The sequence below is a fragment of the Silurus aristotelis genome, assembly GCF_946808225.1.
Source record: "Silurus aristotelis genome assembly, chromosome: 19".
In the NCBI taxonomy this organism is placed as follows: Eukaryota; Metazoa; Chordata; class Actinopteri; order Siluriformes; family Siluridae; genus Silurus; species Silurus aristotelis.
The window spans coordinates 7060214-7082889 of NC_139592.1; the positions used below are offsets into that span (position 1 = coordinate 7060214).

The following is a 22676-nucleotide window of genomic DNA, read 5'->3' on the forward strand; positions in this document are numbered from 1 at the left end:
TGTATATAATTAGTGTCTGCAGGCAATGGTAAAGCATGGTGGAGGTTCCTTGCAAGTTTGGGGTTGCATTTCTGCAAATGGAGTTGGAGATTTGATCAGGATTAATAGTGCCCCCAATGCTAAGAAATACAGACACATACTTATTTATCATGTAATAACATCTGATTGGCCCCAAATGTATTTTGCAGCAGAAAACGATCCTAAACATACAGCCAATGTAATTAAGAAATATCTTTTTCGCAGAAAAGAACAAGCAATCCTGGAGATGATGGTTTTGCCCCCACAGAGCCCTGATCTGGAGGTTTTGAGGCAGCATACATTTATGATTAGTTGTCCAAGATGCTTGGAACAACCTATCTGCCAAGTTCCTATGGACCTAGAAGAATTTATGCTGTTTTGTTGTGGTCACACCAAATATTTATTTGATTTCAAATATATATTTATCTTTTGTTCATTTCGTTTTCATTTTAGTAACTGATTAAAAATAAACTATCAACACTTCTATTTTTGGAAGCATTTCCTGGCACACACTGGGTTTTTCTTTTACACTGAACAATTTGTACAAGCTGTGTGTCTTGTTTAACAAAATGTAGAAAATGGCGCCATCTGCCGACCAAACCATATACATTCTATTGCAAACACCAAGCCACGGTTTTCAATTTCAATTTTAAAGTTTTTTTTTTATTTTTTATCTCATCTCAAGCCTGAAGAAGAAGAAGAAAAAAACTCACTGTAATTTACATAATCATTTCCTCTTTTTTTAACGATAGTCCCTTTGTGTCTGAAGTCTTGTTTGACCTGCAGGGAGATTGTGCCTGAATTTGGTTAAGCAAATATCAAATGTGTTTGAAAATGTTTACTGACATTTATGTTCTCAAAAGATTGTATTACCATTATGTCAATGTTTAAGTAAAAACTACTTTAAAATGGAATAGAAATCCAGATCTGATGAAAAAGAAAGACGTGTACTAGTATAAATGATGTACTAGTATATTTATGGTTTTTGCAATAGTTATTTTATAGATTTTAAAATCCTTGTGTTTTTAGATATGGTATTTAAATTATTTTCCCTGTTTCCCTGTTGTTGTCATTTGTAAATTTGTCGTTTGGAAGTTGGGTTAATGTCTATTTAGTTAATAGTAGTCACCTACAATTAATATGCAAACACCATAAACACCATAAAGTCTGTAAACACATTTCTTTATTCCTATATCTGGTTCTTCCCCAAACAGTGTGCACAAAGTTGAAAGTACACAAGTGTATAGAAAGTATTTGTACATTGATTCATTACAATTTCCCTTCAGCAACATAAAGAAGCTCAAAGCAATGCCTCTGTGCACAAAAGGAGATGTATAACGACATGGTTTACCAATGCTGACATAAAAGAACGCAAAAGTCCTAAAAGTCTAAATGAACACTTTTTTAAATTAACTTGAACACTGACTGCACCAAAAACCTCCTCATGCAAAATCAGCTTCTGACCTAATTAATACCCCTGTGGCTGAATGTTTAGAAATCCTCACAGCCTTTAAAGAAGAGTGGAGCTTATTGTAACATCAAAAAGGGAATACATCTGAATAAGATGTTCAACAAGCATATATGAATGTTACCATCAGAATTCAAACTACTTGCCATATAGTTTATATATTTATATGAAATCATTTGGTCCTTATTTTTATTTCAATTTTTTATTCCTGGTAGCATTGTATAATCATACTGGATAAAGATAAAATGCTCTGCTTTCTGAGTGCAAGCCATGTAAAATAAAAACATTAGAACATAGTTAACTTTTTTTTTTTTTTACTTACTTGACCTTAAAAAGAACTACATGGAAAAGTAAATATAGTAAGGGCATACAAACAAGACATTTACTTCAGCTGAAAAAAAACACTAACAAACCTTAAATAAAAAAAATTAAAAAAAAGCTTTAGCAACTAGAATAGACTACATTTCAGATTGTGGTATACAGTTTTTGATGTGTGCATTTATTATTCAAATACACTTTGGAGAATTCTTTACTTTGATCTTTCAGTACTTCCTTTTTTTAAGGCATACAACAATAGTACATATTATGTGGTATACAGTTTTCACATCTAAGTTGTAGTTATAAAAAGTTAAAAGGCTATATGTTTATATCAAGCCTCTAGGCATTACAAGGAACGACACTGCAGAATCCTGTTTTCTGTCAACAGTCAGACACTGCACTTATTTACATCAAGTAAATATATAATATATTATGAGTGTTCAGTGGTGACAGGTATCAGAGTTGCTGTTTTGTCTTGTCTTTGGCTGATTTTCATTTTTTGGTAACACAGTGGCACAGCGGGTTTGTTGATTTCTCACAGCTCCAGGGTTCAATATTATGATTAGCATATTCTCCATATGATTGAAGGGATTTTTCTCTGAGAAAAAATTGTTGGTAGGTAAATTAGCTACTCTTAATCTGTGTAATGGTGAAGTGAAAGTATGAAGCAAGTATATTATCTTCTTTACTACACCTTCAAGACCTATGTGATACTGTAACAGTCTCTGGATTCACAAATGTACTGTCATGTGTTGTGTGAATAATTGTGGTCTTATTTAGGTCTGCTGAATGCACTATAATATCAGACTGTGGGGAGGACTGTGATGGTTGAGTGACTCCAATTAGTTGCAGGGGTGTCAGGGATGCAGGTGGAGTGTTTAAAGTGATGTCTGGGACAGTATTTGAAATAATATTAGTACTGGTGTTTTCAAAATACGTCACAGGGTTCCACTTGGTTTCAGCTTCAGAAGGAAATTTAGTGAAAAGTACAGCTGGGTTAATCTTACTATTTGTGTTTGACCTTACAGTGTTATCTGTGGTGGACCGAGATGGTACTGTTGACATTTCTCTGACATTAGTCAAGTCCATGAATTGCTCAGGGTGAGTTCTAAATGAAGGATTTGGTAAACTAATCAGTGTTGTATCTGAATCCATGCTAACAGATGTTAAAAGATTCCCAAGATTCCAATGGATGTCAGGATTTATATGATCAGTGCTGGTATCAGTCTTGGATGAGGTAGTTCTGTAAACATAATGTGTATCAATGTCTAATGAACCAGTACTCAATGGAAATCCTGATGCCACCCCAGGCATCAAGCTAGTATCCTGAAAAACATTGCTAGTCTTGCTAAATCCTTTCTCAGTTCCAGATGATGCCCAGGACTCAGTGTGGGAAGAAAGCATTTGCACTTCTGTGACTGAATTGAGGAGTGTGAGGTTTAGAGGAGTAATTGCCACAGGAGACTTAGGAGTTATTGATGGATGAGGCTTTTCTGAAGAAATGTGATCATCTGAAACAAACACAAATTGTCAAAGTCCGATGTATGGTGTCTACTTCTGACTAGAAAACCACATCCATGTTTTTTGGGTGGTTACCAGATCATAAATAGCTAAGTTGAAACAATAGCAAACGCTTCCACGATTAAAACAAGTACATGTCAGGATTTTAAATAGTAATTGCTTAGCTCCTTTATTTTTACATTAAAGGAAAGCTTCACCCTGAAACACATTAAATATATATTTATAAAAAAATATTGGTAATGTGTTTAATGATTCGTGTGGTATTCCGTGGATGTTACTGTATTATTGTTATTCCTTGTGAGGGGTTAGTGATGTCTGCCTCCCTGATTTCTGGTACAGTTAGAGTGTCATTTAATAGTTGATATAAAGGCTAACAGATTTTTCTAGCATTTTCTAAACATTTTCCAGCATTATTTAATGTCTTATTTACATTCACATCAGCTAAAATCAAAGATCCAAAATGCACTGCAGCTATCTGGCACCATTGCAGCAGACGTGTCTCTGTTAGTTAGCAATTCCACCAGATGTGCATAATGATGATGCTGACTGTATTATTAACATGGAGGTTGAATCCTTGGAAGCCAATCAGTTTTTACAGTGTATGGGAGAAGAAGGGTTCCCAAAGCTCCTGCATTGCTTACTACTGCATACTCAAATGCCATTGTGAGCAATGAAGGAAACAGTAAAAATAGGCCAACATATTAATGAATTATTAAACTTAAAATTTCATTACAATTAAGGATTATGTGTTTGTGTTCTTAATACTGGGAAGCAAGTAGGGTTTAAGGTTGATTTTTCCTTTAATTGCATGATAAATACTATAGCTTAGACATTTTTGGATGTTATTTAGATATTTATACAGTATGTAAAGATGGTGAATCTGTCTATTAAAAATGGTTCATTATCTTGCAATATTGCCATATTTATGTCTCAACATGAACATACAAAACTTTTACACATTCATAGCTTTCATTAGACAAACCTTAGGGGAAAAAATGATTGTTCCATTTACTAACTTGAGCATGGTGAAGTGTTCTCCATCGTCCAGAGCATCCTGTTATTTGTCTCTTTAAAAGTAAGCACAACATCTATTCTGAAGAATGACTGTTGGAGATTCTCACCATCCTTGCCGACGCATGTCTGCGGTTCAAAAAAGAAAATACGATGCTTATAAAATGCACAAAATGATAATGTGATAATAAAACTATATACAATATATAATTAAGGAAAGCAAGTTAATTCACCTTTGTCTTTTGAATGAGCGCAGTGGGAATGATAAGCTTTACAAAGCTGGTGGTCTCAGACCAGGTAAATGTGTTTGTCTGGTTTATAGACACACTTGTTACTGACAGGGTCTCATTATCACAGCCTCCTCTCTTAGTCAATCCCATGTGACGTTTGTAAATGTGCAGTACTGTGTCCTCAAATGAGGGCTGAATCACTGAACCATCAAATACAGAAACATCCGGAAATCAACATGTTATGCAGACACAGAAACAAAAATATATAAAAATGAATAATGACAAATATAAGTAATGATATGATCAGTACACACTGTTTGGGCAAGTGGCTTCCATGCTATAGGCGTACTGCCCACTGACCAACTTAAGAGGTAAGAACAGGCCCTCAGTTTGTAGAACCTAAACAATAAAAATCACAGTGTTTACTTCAATGTTTACTTAAGAATACTCCAACACTATAGACATAAACCACAGAATGAGTGACAAGCTTTATAAATTCATAATACTTACAACATACAAGCTATTTCATATATCCTAATGGCCACAAGATGGCAGAAAAGAAAATATTTTCTTCTTCTTCTTTCGGCTTCTCCCATTAGGGGTCGCCACAGTGGATCATCCGTCTCCATATCCCCCTGTCCTCTACATCTGCCTCTTTTAAATCAACTACCTGCATGTTTTCCCTCACCACATCCATAAACCTCCTCCTTGGTCTTTCTCTTTTCCTCCTTCCTGATGGCTCCATCCACAGCATTCTCCTATCGATTTACCCCATGTCCCTCCTCTGCACATGTCCAAACCATCTCAATCTCACCTCCCTCACCTTGTCTCCAAAACGTCCTACATGTGCTGTCCCTCTAATAAAACTCGTTTCTAACCCTGTCCATCCTCGTCACTCCCAACGAAAACCTCAACATCTTCAGCTCTGCTACCTCCAGCTCCACCTCCTGTCTTTTAGTTAATGCCAATGTCTCTAATCCATACAACATCACAGGTCTCACACCACAGTCCTATAAACTTTCCCTTTCACTCCTGCAGATACCCTTCTATCACAAATCACTCCTGCCACTCTTCTCCACCCACTCCACCCTTCAGTCCTGCCACTCTTCACTTCTCTAACTCACTCTCCATTACTTTGCACTGTTGATCCCAGGTACCTGAACTCCTTCACCTTCTCCACCTTTTATCCCTGCAACCGCACCACTCCACTGCCCTCCCTCTCATTCACACACATGTAGTCTGTCTTACTCCCACTGACTTTCATTCCCCTTCTCTCCAGCACATACCTCCACCTCTCCAGCCTCTTCTCAACCTGCTACCTACTCTCACCACAAATCACAATATCATCCGCAAACATCATAGTCCATGGAGACTACTGTCTGACCTCGTCTGTCAACCTGTCCATCACCACTGCAAACAGGAAAGGGCTCAGAGCCGATCCTTGATGCGGTCCAACCTCCACCTTGAACCAGTCTGTCGTTCCTACTGCACACTTCACTGCTGTCACACTGTCCTCATACATGTCCTGCACCACCCCTTACATACCTTTCTGACACACCCGACTTACTCATACAATACCACAACTTCTCTCTCGGCACCCTGTCTTACGCTTTCTCTAAATCCACAAAAACACAATGCATCTCCTTCCGACCTTCTCTATACTTCTTCATCAACAGAAAGGAAAATATATTTCAAGTTAGAATTAAAGAGATAAACAGATAACAGAATAGATAATTTAATCCTAAATTTTCTATTAGTACTGTCATGTATTTTTTGTCATGTAACTCACAGCAGTCACAGTAACTTTTCTGTGGCAATGATGTTATTTACACTGTAACATATGTATACATACACATATATTATATATGTATATTGCAGAGCCTCTTCTTCTCTAGGTGCATGTGTAAATGGCTCTAAACATGTGACCAATGTGATGCATTCTGAGAGCTTTTCATTGGTTAAAAAAGTGCCAAAATATAGAGAAAGCACAATTACACATTATCTCACCTGCACAGGACTGAGAACTGTACTCCTCCTGCCTTGAACAGTAATAAGTGGTTTATGAATGTCAACATTTACTTGAATAAGACTTGCATCTTCCAGTGCCACAACAAGACTCCCTCTCAAAGCAAGAGACCATCTGAGCTAAAAGAAATAAAACATATTTTAGTTTGTTTTCTACGTTTACCAACACTTAATTTACAGAGCGGTTAAATTCTTGATTCTGATCAGTAAGAACGTATACAGGGTATACACTCATATAGCATACAAAGTTAACTTCTGTACAGTTGTACATACAATGTACATATTGCATATTGTAAATTATATACCCCTCATTCTCTACACATATTGTGCATATGTGTATCTATATATACCTTACATACTGTAGAGCCTGCTTAATATATCACATATACGTATATATATATATATATATATATATATATATATATATATATATATATATATATATATTAGATGCTTAAATGCCTAACTGCATTTCATTGCTGTGTACCTGTACTATACAATGACAATAAAGTTCTCACTCTCACTCTTTCACTCTTTCACTCTCTCACTCTCTCTCAGAGCACAATCCCCATAGTCAGGTAAACCTGTGCCTGTAATTTGTTTATCAATTAGTGTGGTGCAAATGATCAGAAAAGTTTCAGACATATTTTGGAATATGACGAGATGCTTTTTTTTTTTGTATTATTAAACATGTTAAAATAAAATATGTTGTAACTTTTATAAAGGAAGTAATAATGGGAACTTGTTTTGAGGATGTTCTTCAACATTAAATGTAACTATAAATCAATAATATCTTTTTTTTAAAGTTATCATTGGCAATTTGCTGTAAATAGCGACATTTCGATCTTCATGATGAGTCCAAATAAATCACCTAAAATATTTTTTATTTATCACCAAATTCCAGGTTTTTTACTGAATACATCAGACACATTTTAATCAAACATGCAAACCAATAAGCCAGTATTACCTCATTGTTCCAGCTGTCTACTGGGATCTGTCTGGTAACCTTTGGATATAAAATAATGCAAATGTTTAAAAAGGAACAATCACATGCTGTTTTGTTCTTAGATTTACAAAGCAGTTTTTTAAAGGCTCTACCTGGATGAAATCAGAGTCACACTGAATATGTTCTGTGTTGGGTGGTGCTGGAACTACAGGACATTTCATTACATAATTATGTGTCCTGCCTCCAAAGCGGCTTATTCTCTTCATCAAGTTCAGTACAATTACATAATAGCCATGCTATAAAAAAGCACATTGAAAGTTTGTAATTAAACAATAATGTAGTGAGGAATGTTATACTTGTCACTGGCCCAAACTATGACTATAAAACTCTGTGTGCTATAGTAATAAAATGGTTCAGAATTAAAATGGGGTTTACCTCTTGTTGCACAAAGCACCCATTGTACATCACTCTGAAGATGTAGTTTCTGTCAGGATCTTTATGCAGGCTAAAGCCACATGCTGACAGCTGCTGGTTTAATATCTCCAAAGATCTAAGGGTAACTAAAAAAAGGCGTATTTAATGAAATACTCTATTGTCAATTGCAACCATTATATTAAACCTTTTGCCAGTGAATCTGATAAGCTCTTATATTTTGTAATGCAATAACTATATCTCCAATAAGATTTTCCAATCGCATTTTTGGTCTCCCTGTTTCCTGCAGAAAGTTTTTTCCTGTTCTGTTCTTAATGTAACAATTGCATTATTCTGATAGAGAAATGAGAAAGATGCATATTTGGGGACTATCCAGTTCTTGCCACTCACATTTAGTCCATATTTGATATAATAATAACCTCCACTCTCCTGGGAACATGGTTCACTAGATTTTGGAGTTTGATTGTGGAGATTTGTGTTCATTCAGACACAAGGGTTTTAGAACATTTGGGTACTGATGTAGGGTGAGGAGGCCTGGGGTACAGTCAGTATTTCATTTCATCGAAAATGTCTTAAATAGTGTTGAAATTAATAATCTGTAGCAGACCAAGCTCAAGATGTTCCACTCCAACCCATATAAATCATATCTTCATGCAGCTGGCTTTGGGCACAGGTGCATCATCATGCTGGAACAGGTTTGGGACTTCTAGTTCAAGTGAAGGAAAAATGTATTGCTTCTGCACCTAAAAACATCATTTACAATTGTGTGCATTCAACGTTGCGGTAACAGTACCACATACGGCTGGAAAATTTAGGTGTCCAAGTACTTTTTTTGGTCTAAAGTCTCTTCAAGATAATGAATTTTAATTTTACAACAGTAAAATTTATGGAATTTTTTTTAAACACACTGGAATTAAAAAGAGCATGCATTAGACATAACGTATTAACAAGAAACATATATTTTTCTTCTGTTCTTTTCCTTAGAATTGGTTTTAATATATATATTTTTGGTCTAATTATCATGTGTGTGTGTGTGTGTGTGTGTGTGTGTGTGTGTGTGTGTGTGTGTGTGTGTGTGTGTGTGTGTGTGTGTGTGTGTGTGTGTGTGTGTGTGTGTGTGTGTGTGTGTGAGAATAAAAACAGTAAAAATATTTTCCTTTAAAAAGAGAAACTTGGTACTGCCAGCTGTTGTTAGCTGGGTAAATATTATTGTGGAGTTTATTTTCATATTCTAATATGACTGTGTTGTATAGATTACAACTGACATACAACTGGATTTTTTTTTCACTATGCCACTTTTATAAGAAATATTAAAACAACCAAAAACGTGCTTTGGGCAGTAAAATAGTTATGGTTATATAAAACTTATTGAAGAATATTTCATGTTTCATCTCATCTGGTTGTGGTGACATCCTATATCTATATCTATATCTATATATATATATATATATATATATATATATATATATATATATATATATATATATATATATATATATATCCCACCTTGAATCCTCAACATTGCTGAAAGCCAAAGTCTCAACCCTTCAGTTCTCAGTCTGTGGATCCATAATTCCATATATTCAGAGAAGCACTCCACATCTCCCTCTAAACCATTGCATTAAAAAGAAAAAAAGAAAGTATACTTCATAATGTACCATGCTTGTGAATGGTACAACACTTTTTCTCTGCATTGTCAAGTATCTCACTGTATCTGGTTACAACAACTAAACAAAAAAAACAACAACAACAATAACACCCACTGTAACATCAAGCAATACTTTAAATGGATCCAGTCTAAATGGAAAGTATTATATTTCATGGTACTAAACACACTTTAGTAAGAATTACCTATGAATTCTGCAGATGGATTTCCCATCCAGTCTCTGTTTCGCATGTGCATAACACCACCATATGCCACAGGAAAAACAAAATACCTGCATGGCAGAGAGACAGAAGTAACCTTTTCAACACAATCCTGTAGGTCTATAGTTTACCATATCAGTACTACATTAATTTGTTCAGTGTATGTTTTTGTAGGAAATTGCAATAAAACTGCATACTTACAAGAAAAAGATTAACTTCCTGAGGTGCATTGTTGCAACAGCTGACATGTCTGATACTGCTAGTAGAAAATCCAGGGCTTATAAACTGAAGCATCACCTGTGTTTGCTGACTAAAAATCACAACTCGGTGCAAGGTGCATCATAAAACATCACAGGTTGAGGTACAAAGTGGTTAGGTAGAAAGTAAGGACAGTGGGTGGTGTGGTTTGTTACCTTGGAGGATTTTAACATCCATACACATGTGCACCATTAACTTTAGATTTAAATACACTTTTTATTATCAAAATCAAGTTTCAGAAAGATGGCAGCCAACATCTCAATTATTAAACTAAATATACCATGCTGTTGACCAGATAAAAAAATTATATACAGTTCTAAAAAGGATTTGAAAGGTAAATATTTAAGCATGATCTTGGAGTCAGTAATGGCTCCAAGTACTGACAAATGATAGCATATGCAAGAAATGGCAATCTATATGAATAATGGCAAATGTACAACAGGTTTTTTTTAATGGTTAAATTGGATTGGTCAGTAAGTGCTCATTAATTTTCTATAAAAGCAGCTCTTACGACAGTGCTGGCTGCAATTATATTAATGCAAAGTTATTGTAATAGCTTATTTAAAGGTACTTGTATGGAAGACACATCAAAAATCTAATATTCTAAATTTAATAACAAATGTTTTTAAAATGCTTGATAACAAAGAAATATGGTATTGTATAAATGTTGGTATAGTAAAACTTTCTAAAAGGAGATATAATGAAGGAGTCTACAGTATAAGTACTTTGTAACAGTAAGCTTCAGGTTTTCAGGAGTTTCATACCAAATCATTTTGCTGATTATCTGTATTGTTTCTGCCGTTGATTATTTTTTTGACAATCAGCACACACTTTTGTGTGTTTTTATTTACTTATAAATGTACTCATCAGCTTTAAGTTCAAGATTAAAAATTTTTTTTTATTGTTTGTAAAGTTTGCAACCACAAAATCTGTTTATGAACTTTCAGAAATATAAAACATTGTGTATATTTTCTGCTTCAAAAGACTTTTGTAATATAAATAATTACGTTTTATTTGTATAGTGCTTTTAACAATGGACATTTTCTCAAAGCAGCTTTACAGAGATAAAGAGGTTATAAAATTTGAAGTTATATGTTATTGCCTATAAGTTTATCCATAATGAGCAAGCCAGTGTAAAGCAAAACCTCCATGAAATGGTATGAGGAGGAAACTTTAAGAGGAACCAGACTCAAAGGAATCCATCGTCGTCCGGGTGGCACCAAATTTCTTTAATTATAGTTTTATCAGTGTTCATGTGTGCTGTTCAGTGAACTGTTTACTGATGGGCAGTGTTGGGCAGTAACGCCTTACTGTAACAAAGTTACTTTGGACAGTAACTAATACTGTAACACGTTACTATTTTAAATAAAGTAACTCCGTTACCGTGTGGTGCGTTACCCGTTACTTTTTTAAATGAATGAATTTTAGCTGAAGTGTAGCCTACAATCTAACCTGTTTACAGCAGCGACGCATTGTAGGATTGGTGGATGAACCACTGTTTATTTAGGTCTGTGCGGCAGTAATGGCGAGAGCAAGACGAGTTTCTCAAAGTGGAAATATGCTCATTATTTCACTTTAGTTGAGCATAAAGACAAAAACTGTTTAGTCAAATCTAAGCTGTGTCTTTCTGGTTTGAAGTTCGTTTCTACTGCGATAGCAGCACCTCCAGAAACTTCATGCCTTGTTAAAGCTAGTAGCTAGACGCTAACCCGGTGTTCTGTTCTACATTGTTTCATACTTAAGCTGTGAGTGGAAAATTTTAAAGAGCTCAACACAACAGCTTTTATGATGCAGAAGCCACTTTAGTTTTTTATTCTGAATATATAATTCAGCTTGTTTTGTTATTTATTTCGGAAATCCTTGTGATATATTCAGTTTGTGCTGGTCTGACTTAAATAAAATAGTGTTTAAAAATTACTTTGTGTTTAAGTCAGTTTTGTGTTTTATAGACCATAACGCATAAAAGGGCATTAATGGGAACAATAAAAAATGTTCTTTCAAAAAGTAACTTAAAAGTTACTTTCAACAGTAATGCATTACTTTTTGGTGTAAGTAATCAGCAAAGTAACTGAGTTACTTTTTGAATGAAGTAACGAGTAACTGTAACTAGTTACTATTTTTTAGTAACGAGCACAACACTGCTGACGGGCACCTAAATGCAGAACTGTTCAAGTAAATTGCAGTCCTAAGCAATTGTAGCAGACTGTTTATATTAATTACAATCCAAATCCATCCTCATAGTTCTTGAGTTGCTCAGTAATTTCGTGTATCATTAGGCTATTCGCATGAAAACATCTTCAGCTGCTCAGAGGGGCCTCCAATTGAAGAAACCTCCATCCAGAGGTGGGGCATCAAGTCTGAATCAGGCCCATGGTCTCTGGTTTCACATGAGCATGGGGGGAGAGAGAAAATGAAAGTAGAGGGGCAACAGGAAGAGATCAACATGGATTATTAACCATCCTTATTGTTAAATGAAGATTAAAGACACTGTGATTAAGGTGCAAGTAAAGAAAACCCAAGTCGGCACCAACATTATCAATCATTACCGCCATTACTGATCCCTGACAGCAAGTTTGTTTATCCGCGCTTAAATGTGATAGGACTAGAGAATTTTTAGCAATTCGTACAATAACGGGTAAGCTTAAAACTCTCGTTTAAAAAGTTTAACATAACTCCTAAAACGTAACACTTAACACGCATTCATTTAATAAATAATACATTAGAGATTGAGCGTAATCCTTTTATAGACTGAAAAAACGCAAGTCTGATGCAAATTGATGTTTACAAATTTTAACGCCCACCCCTGATATCTGGGCTGGAATGGTTTCGTCCAAAAGATGACGCACTTTCTTCGCCGAGTCCGCTCAAGCGGCCATTTTGATAGAAGTTTGGGGTAAGAAAAATAGACCCGGGGCTTTGTTTTTAGTTGTATGTAAAATTACATTTCTCCGGGAAACGGAATTCTGCAGTGCAGAATCTTTATTTAATGAACTGTCGTTTTTGGGCTGTAGCGCCCTTAACAATTAGACGAGAAACCGAAGAGCGCTAGAAACCCCTTCGCTATCATTCATTTCGCGAGCTCGAGGCCCTCTTTCATCCTTCATGGACGAGAGCTACCAGAGACGGTTTATATGGGAGTTTTAGCGTTAACTCGTTTGTCTGATATTTGTATTATTAGCCGTGTGAATAATAATTTAGCTGTAAATATTATTTGATTATAATTCGAGGTTCAGTAGACACGGTGTTCGCGTCGTCCTGCCTTAGAGCTAGCCAGGCTAGCAACCTTAATTATTGAACGTGCTGGCTAAAGCATTAGCTAGCTAGCACAAAGCGCCCACATATTTGCAACGTCTAGTACTAGCTAGCAACCACCCCGATTTCAGTTATGGAGACGTGTTATATCCGTGTGGCTGAGGATGAAAACGAGGAGCCGATGGAGATCCCATCAGAGGAGGACGGGACGGTGCTGCTGTCCAGCGTGGCGGCGCAGTTTCCGGGCGCGTGCGGCCTGCGCTACCGAAACCCGGTGTCTCAGTGCATGCGGGGTGTGCGCATAGTCGAGGGCGTGCTGCATGCACCGGAGTCCGACTGGGGCAATCTGGTCTACGTTGTCAACTATCCAAAAGGTAATCTGCAAAAAGAGTAAGGAAACAAAACACGTGTGCATGTATGGCCAGTCTGGGTGCACGTGCAGCCGAGTTGCATTCATCCACTCATTGTTCTTTCACTCCTGTCTGCACAACAGGTCCTGATCCTGGGGTCCCGTTTGTCTAAGAAATTGTATTGTTAACACTTTTAGCCCTTACACACCACGTACAGAAAGGTTGTTGATTAGCAGATTGAACTAACCACGTGTGTTGGAACAAGGAAAATACACACACGTATGTGCAGAACAGGATTGGAAATCTGTGCTCTCTACAGGTTTCCAATATAGGTGCACTTTACAGAATACCGATCAGTCTATATTGCAATGAATTCACAATCAAGTCTTTTTCCTTCTACACCATCCAGTGTTAGACTCCTCTCTAGGGCCAACGTTGACCATTAATGGGGAAAAAAATCTTCCCATTGGTTGTCGTTTGGCACAGCAGTAGTACCAGGATTTTGTTTTATTGCTGACCACTAGGGGCGCTCCAGTTTGAGATTTCCACAGTATAATCTAAAACAAAAAAACCTTTTCACTGTGTTTTTATGGCCATAAAAAAAAAAACCACATCCTGGTAAGAAATGAGAGCAAAGGTTCAAACAAAAATGTTGAACTAAGTCTAAACTTTCTTGGAAAGACTTCATGGAACGTCTAGCAGTTTGTAACCTTAACTGTTTTAATTGTTTTTTCTGCTGTGGCCATGTATTTTCTAAGAATGGGCTATCATTCAAATATCATCTGCTAAGCTGATGTCCTATTGTGATTATTTTTTTTTTTTATACATGCACAGGGTAGAATGGTGAAGTGAACCAATATAGATATTTTATTCTAATTAGCTACACCTATATTGTAAGTGTAAGTTTGTCTGCTAACCAGCATTTGTTTGAAATCGTTAAATTGAATACACAACCTGGCAAAAACGGTGTAGTCTTGCATTGTCAATGTAACTTGGCTCTGGTTCATTTTATTTTATTTTTTAAGATAATAAAAGAAAGATGGATGAAATGGATGCTGCTTCTGCTGTGAAAATTAAGAGGGGCATTCAGAAGACTTCAGACTTGATTGTTCTTGGGTTACCATGGAAAACATCTGAGCAGGACCTGAAAGACTATTTCAGCACATTTGGAGAGGTGATAATGGTACAGGTTAGTTAAAAAAAAAAAAGGCTACAAGTTGGAGCAAACCATGTTTTTACTTAGCCTCAAAGCACTTGCACATGCTTTCTCTGATTAAAAATGCACAATTCAGCTCATTAAATGAACTAGAAGCTCTTCTTGTGTTATTTCGGATGTGTTGTATTACAGAAAACACCAAATAATGTGGGCATTTGACTTTTCAGCACTTTAATGTACTGAGTGTAGTGTTTTTCTTTGGCAGGTTAAGAGAGATGCCAAAACAGGAAATTCCAAAGGATTTGGCTTTGTAAGGTTTACAGATTATGAGACACAGATAAAAGTGATGTCCCAGCGGCATATGATTGATGGGAGATGGTGTGACTGCAAGCTCCCCAACTCAAAGGTACAACTTCTGTGTAATCATTTCGTTAAATATTTATACTAAACAGAACACAAGTCACATGACCTGTACAGTATAAGGTAACCATAGATGTGGAAGTATTTTTCTTCTGTTATTGTCCAAAGCATTGTGATTATAATTTTATGCTCCTGTGATCATGACTGTGACTGTTTTGTTATCAATTTAGTATTTCATGGAACAGGCTGGGCTAGATGAGCCTATGCGTAGTAGGAAAGTGTTTGTGGGCCGTTGTACTGAGGACATGACTGCCGATGACCTCAGGCAGTTCTTTATGCAGTACGGAGAAGTGACCGATGTCTTCATTCCTAAGCCTTTCCGAGCTTTCGCCTTTGTCACGTTTGCTGATGACCAGGTTAGTTTACTAAAGTGTGAGTGGAATTGTATCCACTGTTAGCTTAGCTGACGCTTATATTAAAAAAAAAAAAAAAAAAAAAAAAACCCGCACGTAACGCTTCTTTTTCTCTCTAGGTTGCCCAGTCTCTGTGTGGTGAGGACTTGATCATCAAGGGAACCAGCGTACACATCTCTAACGCAGAGCCTAAGCACAATAATAGTAGGCACATGTTGGATCGTGCTCGTTTTGGGGGGTTTGGGCAGGGTTTTGGTGGTAGTCGCAGTCATAACAGCAATGTGAATTTTGGTGCTCTTAGCTTAAATCCAGCCATGATGGCAGCAGCTCAGGCAGCTCTCCAGAGCAGCTGGGGAATGATGGGAATGCTGGCCAATCAGCAGAGTCAGACAGCTGCCTCTGGCACTACTGCGGCCGGCCCAGCAGCAGGTAGCAGAGATCAGGGTCAGGGCTATAGTGCGGCCGGCAGCAATTATAATGCCACCAGCACAGCTAGTCTTGGCTGGGGTGCCAATAACGCGGCCTCCAGCGGTGGCTTTAGCTCTGGTTTTGGCTCCGGTATGGAGACCAAGTCTAGTTGGGGAATGTAGCGAGTTACTTTGTTTTAGTTTTGTTTTTTTCTGCCGTGTCCTTATTTCTTAATTAGGTAAGTACTTTAAGATGAGCGTTTGCAGGCAGATCTTATTTTTTCTGTATTTAGAATATATTTAATTCTGAGTTTTGTTTAAATTGTTATATGAAAAACACTTTATACAATTGATTGAGTTAAGTCAAAAGAGTGATATGAACACTAAAGAAAAAAACATTTGGTTTCATTGATTATTTGGTAAAAACCTGATAGTTCACTGCATTTCAGTGTTTATAAACTGTACTTAGAAATGCTTTGTTGTGAATCTCATTTGAATTGTGTTGTGTGGAGTTGTTTGCATTTTTTGTTTAGAGTTTCTGGTCAAGCCTTCATAAATCTCTTCTACAGTTCACCACCTCTTTTCCCATTTCCCTGGAAGAAGCGCTTCGTTGGCCGCAATGTTCGAGCGAGCTCAGTATCAGTACCCTTCTTCCCATGTGTAAATGCTTTGCCATCAAAGAACACAGCTTCACTCTTCATTTACTGTGTTAGACGGTGGGTGTTGTCTTTTTCTCCCCTTTTCATGGATAAATCTGTCCAATATGTATCGCTTTGAGAGCGAGTGAGATGGTGATGGATTGTTGGTGGGCCAAGAGTGAGAGACTGAATGAGCGAACAGACTGAGAGAGAGCGAACGTGAACGCAAGTGTGAAAAGAGCTGTTTGTGCGATTTATAAAAAAAAAAAAAAAGACAAGATGACTGCCAGATGTGAGAAGAACCTGTGTGAGCGAGTGTGAACAGCAGCAGCATGTTTTCTGTCACATCATCAGATGGACATTCATTTATTCCTTTTCCTCTTTTGATCTATCTCCTTTTCTTCCTTTTTCTCATATAATCAAGCTAATATAGTTACAGGAAAATATATATGTATGTATCGGAATGTCTAGCAATCTAAGTATTTGTGTATTATTCGTTGTGAATGCTTGTATGGTGTGTGTGTGTGTGTGTGTGTGTGTGTGTGTGTGTGTGTGTGTGTGTGTGTTCTATCTCCTTCCTGTTACTGACCTCCAAGCGTGAAAATGTGGTGGTGTCTGGGAGAAAGCACTGGTGTGTGGGGGTGTGTGCCGGTGAGCATGAGCTCTGAGTGTCTAGAGGGGTGATGTGGCGGTGAAAGTTGAAGAATCCCTTAAAAAAAAAAAAAAAAAAAGAAAGAAAAAGGTTGCATTTGTTGAAGTGCTTTGAATGCCATCTTATGTTTTGTGAATCAAAGGGAACTCTCAAATAAAACTAATTTGACTAGGTATTTGACAGTGGCTTATTTTTGATTGCTACAAAAAATTAATTGAATTGCAAAAACTTATTTAATTCGCATGTATAGGGACCTTGGACTCCGCTGGCCCAGGTTTACATCAGATCCCAGAGTGAAGTGAGTTTTGGGGAAGCTGAAGACTGGAGTTGGTGTAGTGTTGGCGGCTCCAACACAATCCAACTGTGGAGAAGCTGCTGATTGCCTTAGACCTGAAAAGGGACTTCTTCACTTCACTGTAACAGGATCCCTGGAATATCATTTGAAATTTAAATGGACTATATAACAAATTGGCTGGAGCATATAGCAAAAGAAACCCAATTGAAAATAAAGGGTAAAGAATATTGTCTTGGAGCAATGTCTGAGCCCCTCAGTCCCGTTTCAAGTGACACATGATTTCTTTTTTTTTTCCTTTTCTTTTTGTAAGTAACTCATTGTTAATTGTGCTATTAGGTTTTTGTTCTATATTTTGTTTGTATAAAGTTGTCACCAATAGCAGGTTCATCAGTTGTCTTTTTTTTTTTTTTTTTTTTTAAAGTGGTTTGATCTTTCCAAACGTGGGGAAGGTACTTCCTCCCCCTCTTCCTCAGAACAACGGCCTGCAAGTTTTCTTGATTGTCACGAATTAGCTGTAAAGATCTTGGAGAGTATGTGAAATGTTTGGACTGTAATGGGGATAAGGCAGTAAATGATGTAAATTTCTGGTAATTTTCAATAAACCAACTCATACAAATCTTTAATACTGTATTTTAATATTCTATCCATTTTTTTTTTGTTTTATTAGTTATTTACGGTGTAAAATAAATCAAGTTTTGCAAGCAAATGTTTTACCTATATAGCTTTTGTTTGTTTTTTTAGTATAGGGAACTTTATGAAGTGACACTGAATTTGATGCAGTGATGTGCTTATGATTAAGTGTTAATTGTCCAAATAAATGTTATTTAGGATGAAATTGGATCTTTGTTAGTATGAGATTGGTTGAAAAATGCCTATTTACACACACACACTTTCCACTGAAGTCTGCTCTGTGGGGATAACTTATTTTATTTATTTTTCATTATTTTAGTGATTCATATGTATGTTTTCAGATTAGAAAAATGGGCGAATAGCTGATGCATGTGGTTTGAAATATTGTATTACAATTCCACTGTTTTGAAACCCTTTTTTTTTTTCCGTTTAAGAAACTTTAAGTGGGTGTGTGCTTCTTTATTAGTATTCCTTAAATCAATCTGCTTCCTGTAGAGACCTCAACCGTATATTCTTTATTTAAGGTGTCATTCGCGGTCATCAAGAACCACAAAACCCGACACATTTGCCAATTTTTTTTTTATTAGTATTTAGACCTGTTGGTATTCAGTTGTTTATTAGTTAAGTAACATATATGGCATAGGGCTCATTTATCATCCCTTATATACTGTACATGCAAGTTTAACATGAGAAAGTCTTCCAGAAGAAGTTCTTGCACTGTGGTTTCTCTTGTGCAGGTGGCAGACTTAAAGCAGCTCTCTCACTCAGTTTACTCAGCTGCTCAGGGTCCATGCTTTCCAGGTCCTTGATGGTCATGTTTAATTCAGCGAGGCCGGCCAAAAACTTGGTCATGAAGTCCATCTGCTCTTTCGTCAGCACCTAGGTGAGAGATTTGCTGAATTACAAGAGATTGACTATATAACAAGTAATAAATTGGGATTTCAATTATCCAGGTCATTTTTAACATTTACAAGTAATACATAAGTTTATCCTCTAGTAACGATTGTGTTAATGGTCCTGGTGGCTTTGGAGCATGTCCTGGCAACATCTGGAACCCCTTCCCAGATAAGTGGTAGCTAAGTGGTTAAAATGGTGAGATTTAATGCACCAGCAAGCTGACACACCTGGGCCCTTAAGTAAGGCCCTTAAGTTCTCGGTTGTAAAAATGAGAATTGTAATGCCATAAATGTAGATAAGACACAATGCATACACATTTACACCTAGAGGCAATTTAGTGTAGCCATTAGGAGTGGAGGTCACACGTACACAAGTGTAACCTAAATACATTATTGACTCATGGATGCTGAAGTAGTACAGAGTAGGACATGTTATAGTATGAGTGGAAACTTTAATTTTAAAAGCTACTTTAATAAATAAAAAATTAAAGAATACAGATTAAGTGCATACTGTATTTTTAGTTGCTTTGATTCACTAGTTTAAAATATCCTAAGTATGAAAGTACTGCAGATGAGATTGAGAGGAGAAGAAGCCTGTGGACTCACCTCATTGCTGTTTGGGAGTTTGTTTTGTACAGGAAGCGCTTCAGTGTTGTTTGTGCTCCATGCGATGAGCAGCAGAGGGATCAGACTCAGCATCACTCTCATCAGAAATGTTGGACTGTCCACTGCCTGGTAAACATTCTTACTTCCACCCAGAGCCATGATTTATAAAGCACTCCGAAGCACCACTGACGCAGTTCATTAAAAAGGATAAATTAAGAGGCAAAAAAAAAAAAAACATTTTCCCATGTACTCGTAAATTAAGATTTTTCTCTTAACAGAAATCTACTACTACAAAGAACCATATTTAAAATACTAATTAGAAAGCAGCTAGTCTTTTTTGTGGATCATGCATTATTCTACGAACAGGGCTTATATTTCCCACTAATGTTTAAAAAAAGATATATATATATATATATATATATATATATATATATATATATATATATCTATGTAAGTGTTTTATCTGATATGATGCTCTCTGTCTAACCAAACAGAATGCAATGAGACATGCACCGAAATAGAAAGCACGCTTTCAAGATAACATACATACACAGATCAGGTCTTAAAGGTGAAGATCTGCTCCAACACAAAGCTCAACAGACTTTATTTGTTCGCTAACGTGCCTCTCCTTCAGTCCAGTCTCTGCATAATTGATCAGCAGGGTAGAGGAGATGGTGTCCACTTACTGTACTGGCACAGGCTGGAGCATGCTGTGATGATTCAGCAGCTCTTACCCACTTTCATCTAAGTGCTAAGTTCTACTGCGTCCTGACTGCGGCAGGATCACTTTTTTTTTTTTTTTTTTTTTTTAAATATGCTTTGGAGAGGGTTTTGTCCTGTACTTTTAATACTCAGAGTCTCATTGGCACAAGTAAAATGTAAATATGACTAAAGTAGATGTGTTATCATCTCAGGATCTGACAGGTTACTGCTAAATAGGGTGAAGATCACTGCTGTGGTTATCACATCGATGGAACATCAACTGGCAGAAGGTTTTTGACATGAAAAGATCACTGGTATTGTGTAAAAAGTTCTTATGTATGGATGTCTCATTATGGACATGAGTCTAATGAGTTTTATAATGTATAATTATCATTTAATGCACACTTGAGTTGTGGTGAATGTGCACAAATCACATGGCCTCATTCTAAAAACCAGCAGAACAAACACCATGGCACTGGGGATTTCATGATTGCACATACAGTATGGTACAGTTAAAAAGAAAACCATTATTAAAAAAATCCTCACATGTAACTATTTCGAAGTCTTTGCAAGTAAAGTGGAAAAGTACTGTGTGCTTAAATACCCCTGGAACAGAGGGCATTTTATTTACTACCTCACACCTGTTCTGTGTTTCCTGTTACCTGAATGCTAACTGCAGCAGGTAGATGATTTGAAAACTAAAACAAAACTTTAGAATTGACACTTTGGGAGGTCCTCATGCTGCTTTGTTAACCAAAGAAATAAGCATCACTGAATCAGAACATACAGCAACCGTATTAATATATTCTTTTCAACTAACAATACTTTAGAAATTGGATTTATTTTAGTCAATGTGCAGCTTTTATAGATTCAGTGTGTACTTTACGGTCAGTTATTTTCATAAAAAAAAAAAAAAAAAAAAGATTATATAACTATAACAATTATTGTAATAATAGCTGGCAACAAAAGTGAGTACACGCTCAGTGAACATATCTAAATGTTTAATCTCTGTCCAACGTGTCAATATTGTGTCCTCACTCTGTCAAAAGAATATATAATTTATATAATTATATAATATAATATATAATTGTTAATATTGCTGTTTAAAATTACTAATATTTTATTATATCAGTGTCAAGGTGCATGCTTAGTGCATGTTCCAACATTTCTGAACAACACAGTGTACCTGATTGAATCAGAGCCAAAATCCAAAGTGTTGTGAATTTGTTAAAACAAACAAACAAATAAATAAATAAATAAATCCAAATAAAACTCTGTGACTGTAATTCATTACTGAAAACTTCACGTCTGTCTGGTTAGTTGTTTAATTGCTTTACTACAATCTCTGCTAATTCCTTATTTAATATTAAATGTTGATAAGCTGAAAAGATGAAAAATGTAGTATAATAGACTTTGTCACCTTCTTCTTCTTCTTCTTCTTTCGGCTGCTCCCATTAGGGGTCGCCACAGCGGATCATCCGTCTCCATACCACCCTGTCCTCTACATCTGCCTCTTTCACACCAACTACCTGCATGTCTTCCCTCACCACATCCATGAACCTCCTCCTTGGCCTTCCTCTTTTCCTCCTACCTGGTGGCTCCATCTTCAGCATTTTTCTACCAATATAATTCATGTCCCTTCTCTGCACATGTCCAAACCATCTCAATCTCGCCTCTCTCACCTTGTCACCAAAACATAATAGACTTTGTCACCAATAAGACATTTTTGCCCTCTACTGGAAACGAATTGATATTGCAGGTACAGTGTACAGATACATTACTAATTTCTTCTCACTACACTTTCAGCCACACCTCAATTATCATTTTAAATATATCTAGTCATTCTGAATTGTTCCATCAAAAATCTAAAAAAAATTTATAGGCATGACAATAAGAATGAGACCCAAATACTTGAATTTATCAAACCAGTTTTTGCTGTGACAGCAAACTATATGCGTTCTGGTGGTATTATTTTTTCCACTTTAAGTAAATGTAAGAGTTCACACTTGTACAGATATGTTTAGCAGCTGAGTTCTGAGTTCAGCCTTTAGCTAGGTAGCAAGCTGACAACACTTTCATTCTCAGCCACCAATGCTGGGCCAACCTCATTTTTACTCATTTTAGAACAAATTTTAGTCACCCAAAATAGGCTAGTGTATTATAGGTACGGCTAAAATAGCCATTTTGCCAAGATTGGACTAGTGTTTTATAGGGAGAACAAACAGC

The 22676-nt window shown here is 36.5% G+C and overlaps 3 protein-coding genes across 7 annotated transcripts; 1 reads left to right on the plus strand and 2 right to left on the minus strand.

Moving 5' to 3' along the window:
- Positions 1 to 1841: 1841 nt before the first annotated feature.
- Positions 1842 to 13683, minus strand: ciroz (ciliated left-right organizer protein containing ZP-N domains). The gene is made up of 12 exons (XM_083569868.1): positions 11803 to 13683; positions 10037 to 11588; positions 9821 to 9906; positions 9476 to 9577; positions 7973 to 8097; positions 7690 to 7833; positions 7559 to 7597; positions 6574 to 6711; positions 4881 to 4965; positions 4570 to 4766; positions 4342 to 4465; positions 1842 to 3315 (listed from the first exon to the last, which is right to left on the minus strand). Exons 2-12 carry the CDS (start codon positions 10081 to 10083, stop codon positions 2501 to 2503), a joined length of 1902 nt encoding a protein of 633 aa, XP_083425994.1. The 5' UTR covers positions 10084 to 11588; positions 11803 to 13683; the 3' UTR covers positions 1842 to 2500.
- On the plus strand, positions 11830 to 18451 carry tardbpa (TAR DNA binding protein a). 3 transcript variants are annotated; one of them, XR_014538042.1, is made up of 7 exons: positions 11830 to 13719; positions 14721 to 14884; positions 15117 to 15257; positions 15442 to 15627; positions 15744 to 15828; positions 16601 to 16747; positions 17572 to 18451. XR_014538042.1 is itself a non-coding variant. In XM_083569924.1 (6 exons), exons 1-6 carry the CDS (start codon positions 13479 to 13481, stop codon positions 16693 to 16695), a joined length of 912 nt encoding a protein of 303 aa, XP_083426050.1. In that variant the 5' UTR covers positions 11830 to 13478; the 3' UTR covers positions 16696 to 18451. The 3 variants fall into 3 exon arrangements, 2 of the variants coding, with proteins under 2 accessions (XP_083426050.1, XP_083426049.1); XM_083569924.1 differs by having other exon boundaries at positions 16601 to 18451; XM_083569923.1 differs by having other exon boundaries at positions 15744 to 18451.
- Positions 18008 to 21334, minus strand: sst6.2 (somatostatin 6.2). Of its 3 annotated transcripts, none has more exons than XM_083569953.1 (3): positions 20299 to 21334; positions 19749 to 19933; positions 18008 to 19125 (listed from the first exon to the last, which is right to left on the minus strand). In XM_083569953.1, the coding sequence occupies exons 2-3, from the start codon at positions 19905 to 19907 to the stop codon at positions 18928 to 18930; spliced, it is 357 nt and encodes a 118-aa protein (XP_083426079.1). In that variant the 5' UTR covers positions 19908 to 19933; positions 20299 to 21334; the 3' UTR covers positions 18008 to 18927. The 3 variants fall into 3 exon arrangements, with proteins under 3 accessions (XP_083426079.1, XP_083426081.1, XP_083426080.1); XM_083569955.1 differs by having other exon boundaries at positions 20295 to 21334; XM_083569954.1 differs by lacking the exon at positions 20299 to 21334 and having other exon boundaries at positions 19749 to 20144.
- Positions 21335 to 22676: the final 1342 nt, after the last annotated feature.

Excerpts from the sequence above, each read along its gene's own strand:
- tardbpa (XM_083569923.1), top strand. The coding sequence starts at position 13,479 with ATGGAGACGTGTTATATCCGTGTGGCTGAGGATGAAAACGAGGAGCCG. Across the intron at positions 14,885-15,116 it reads GAGAGGTGATAATGGTACAG|GTTAAGAGAGATGCCAAAAC; the intron begins GTTAGTTAAAAA and ends TTTCTTTGGCAG. Across the intron at positions 15,628-15,743 it reads TCACGTTTGCTGATGACCAG|GTTGCCCAGTCTCTGTGTGG; the intron begins GTTAGTTTACTA and ends TTTTCTCTCTAG.
- ciroz (XM_083569868.1), bottom strand. The coding sequence starts at position 10,083 with ATGTCAGCTGTTGCAACAATGCACCTCAGGAAGTTAATCTTTTTCTT. Across the intron at positions 9,907-10,036 it reads AGGAAGTTAATCTTTTTCTT|GTATTTTGTTTTTCCTGTGG; the intron begins GTAAGTATGCAG and ends TCTGCCATGCAG. Across the intron at positions 3,316-4,341 it reads GAACACTTCACCATGCTCAA|ATGATCACATTTCTTCAGAA; the intron begins GTTAGTAAATGG and ends TGTTTGTTTCAG.
- sst6.2 (XM_083569953.1), bottom strand. The coding sequence starts at position 19,907 with ATGGCTCTGGGTGGAAGTAAGAATGTTTACCAGGCAGTGGACAGTCCA. Across the intron at positions 19,126-19,748 it reads AACTCCCAAACAGCAATGAG|GTGCTGACGAAAGAGCAGAT; the intron begins GTGAGTCCACAG and ends TCTCTCACCTAG.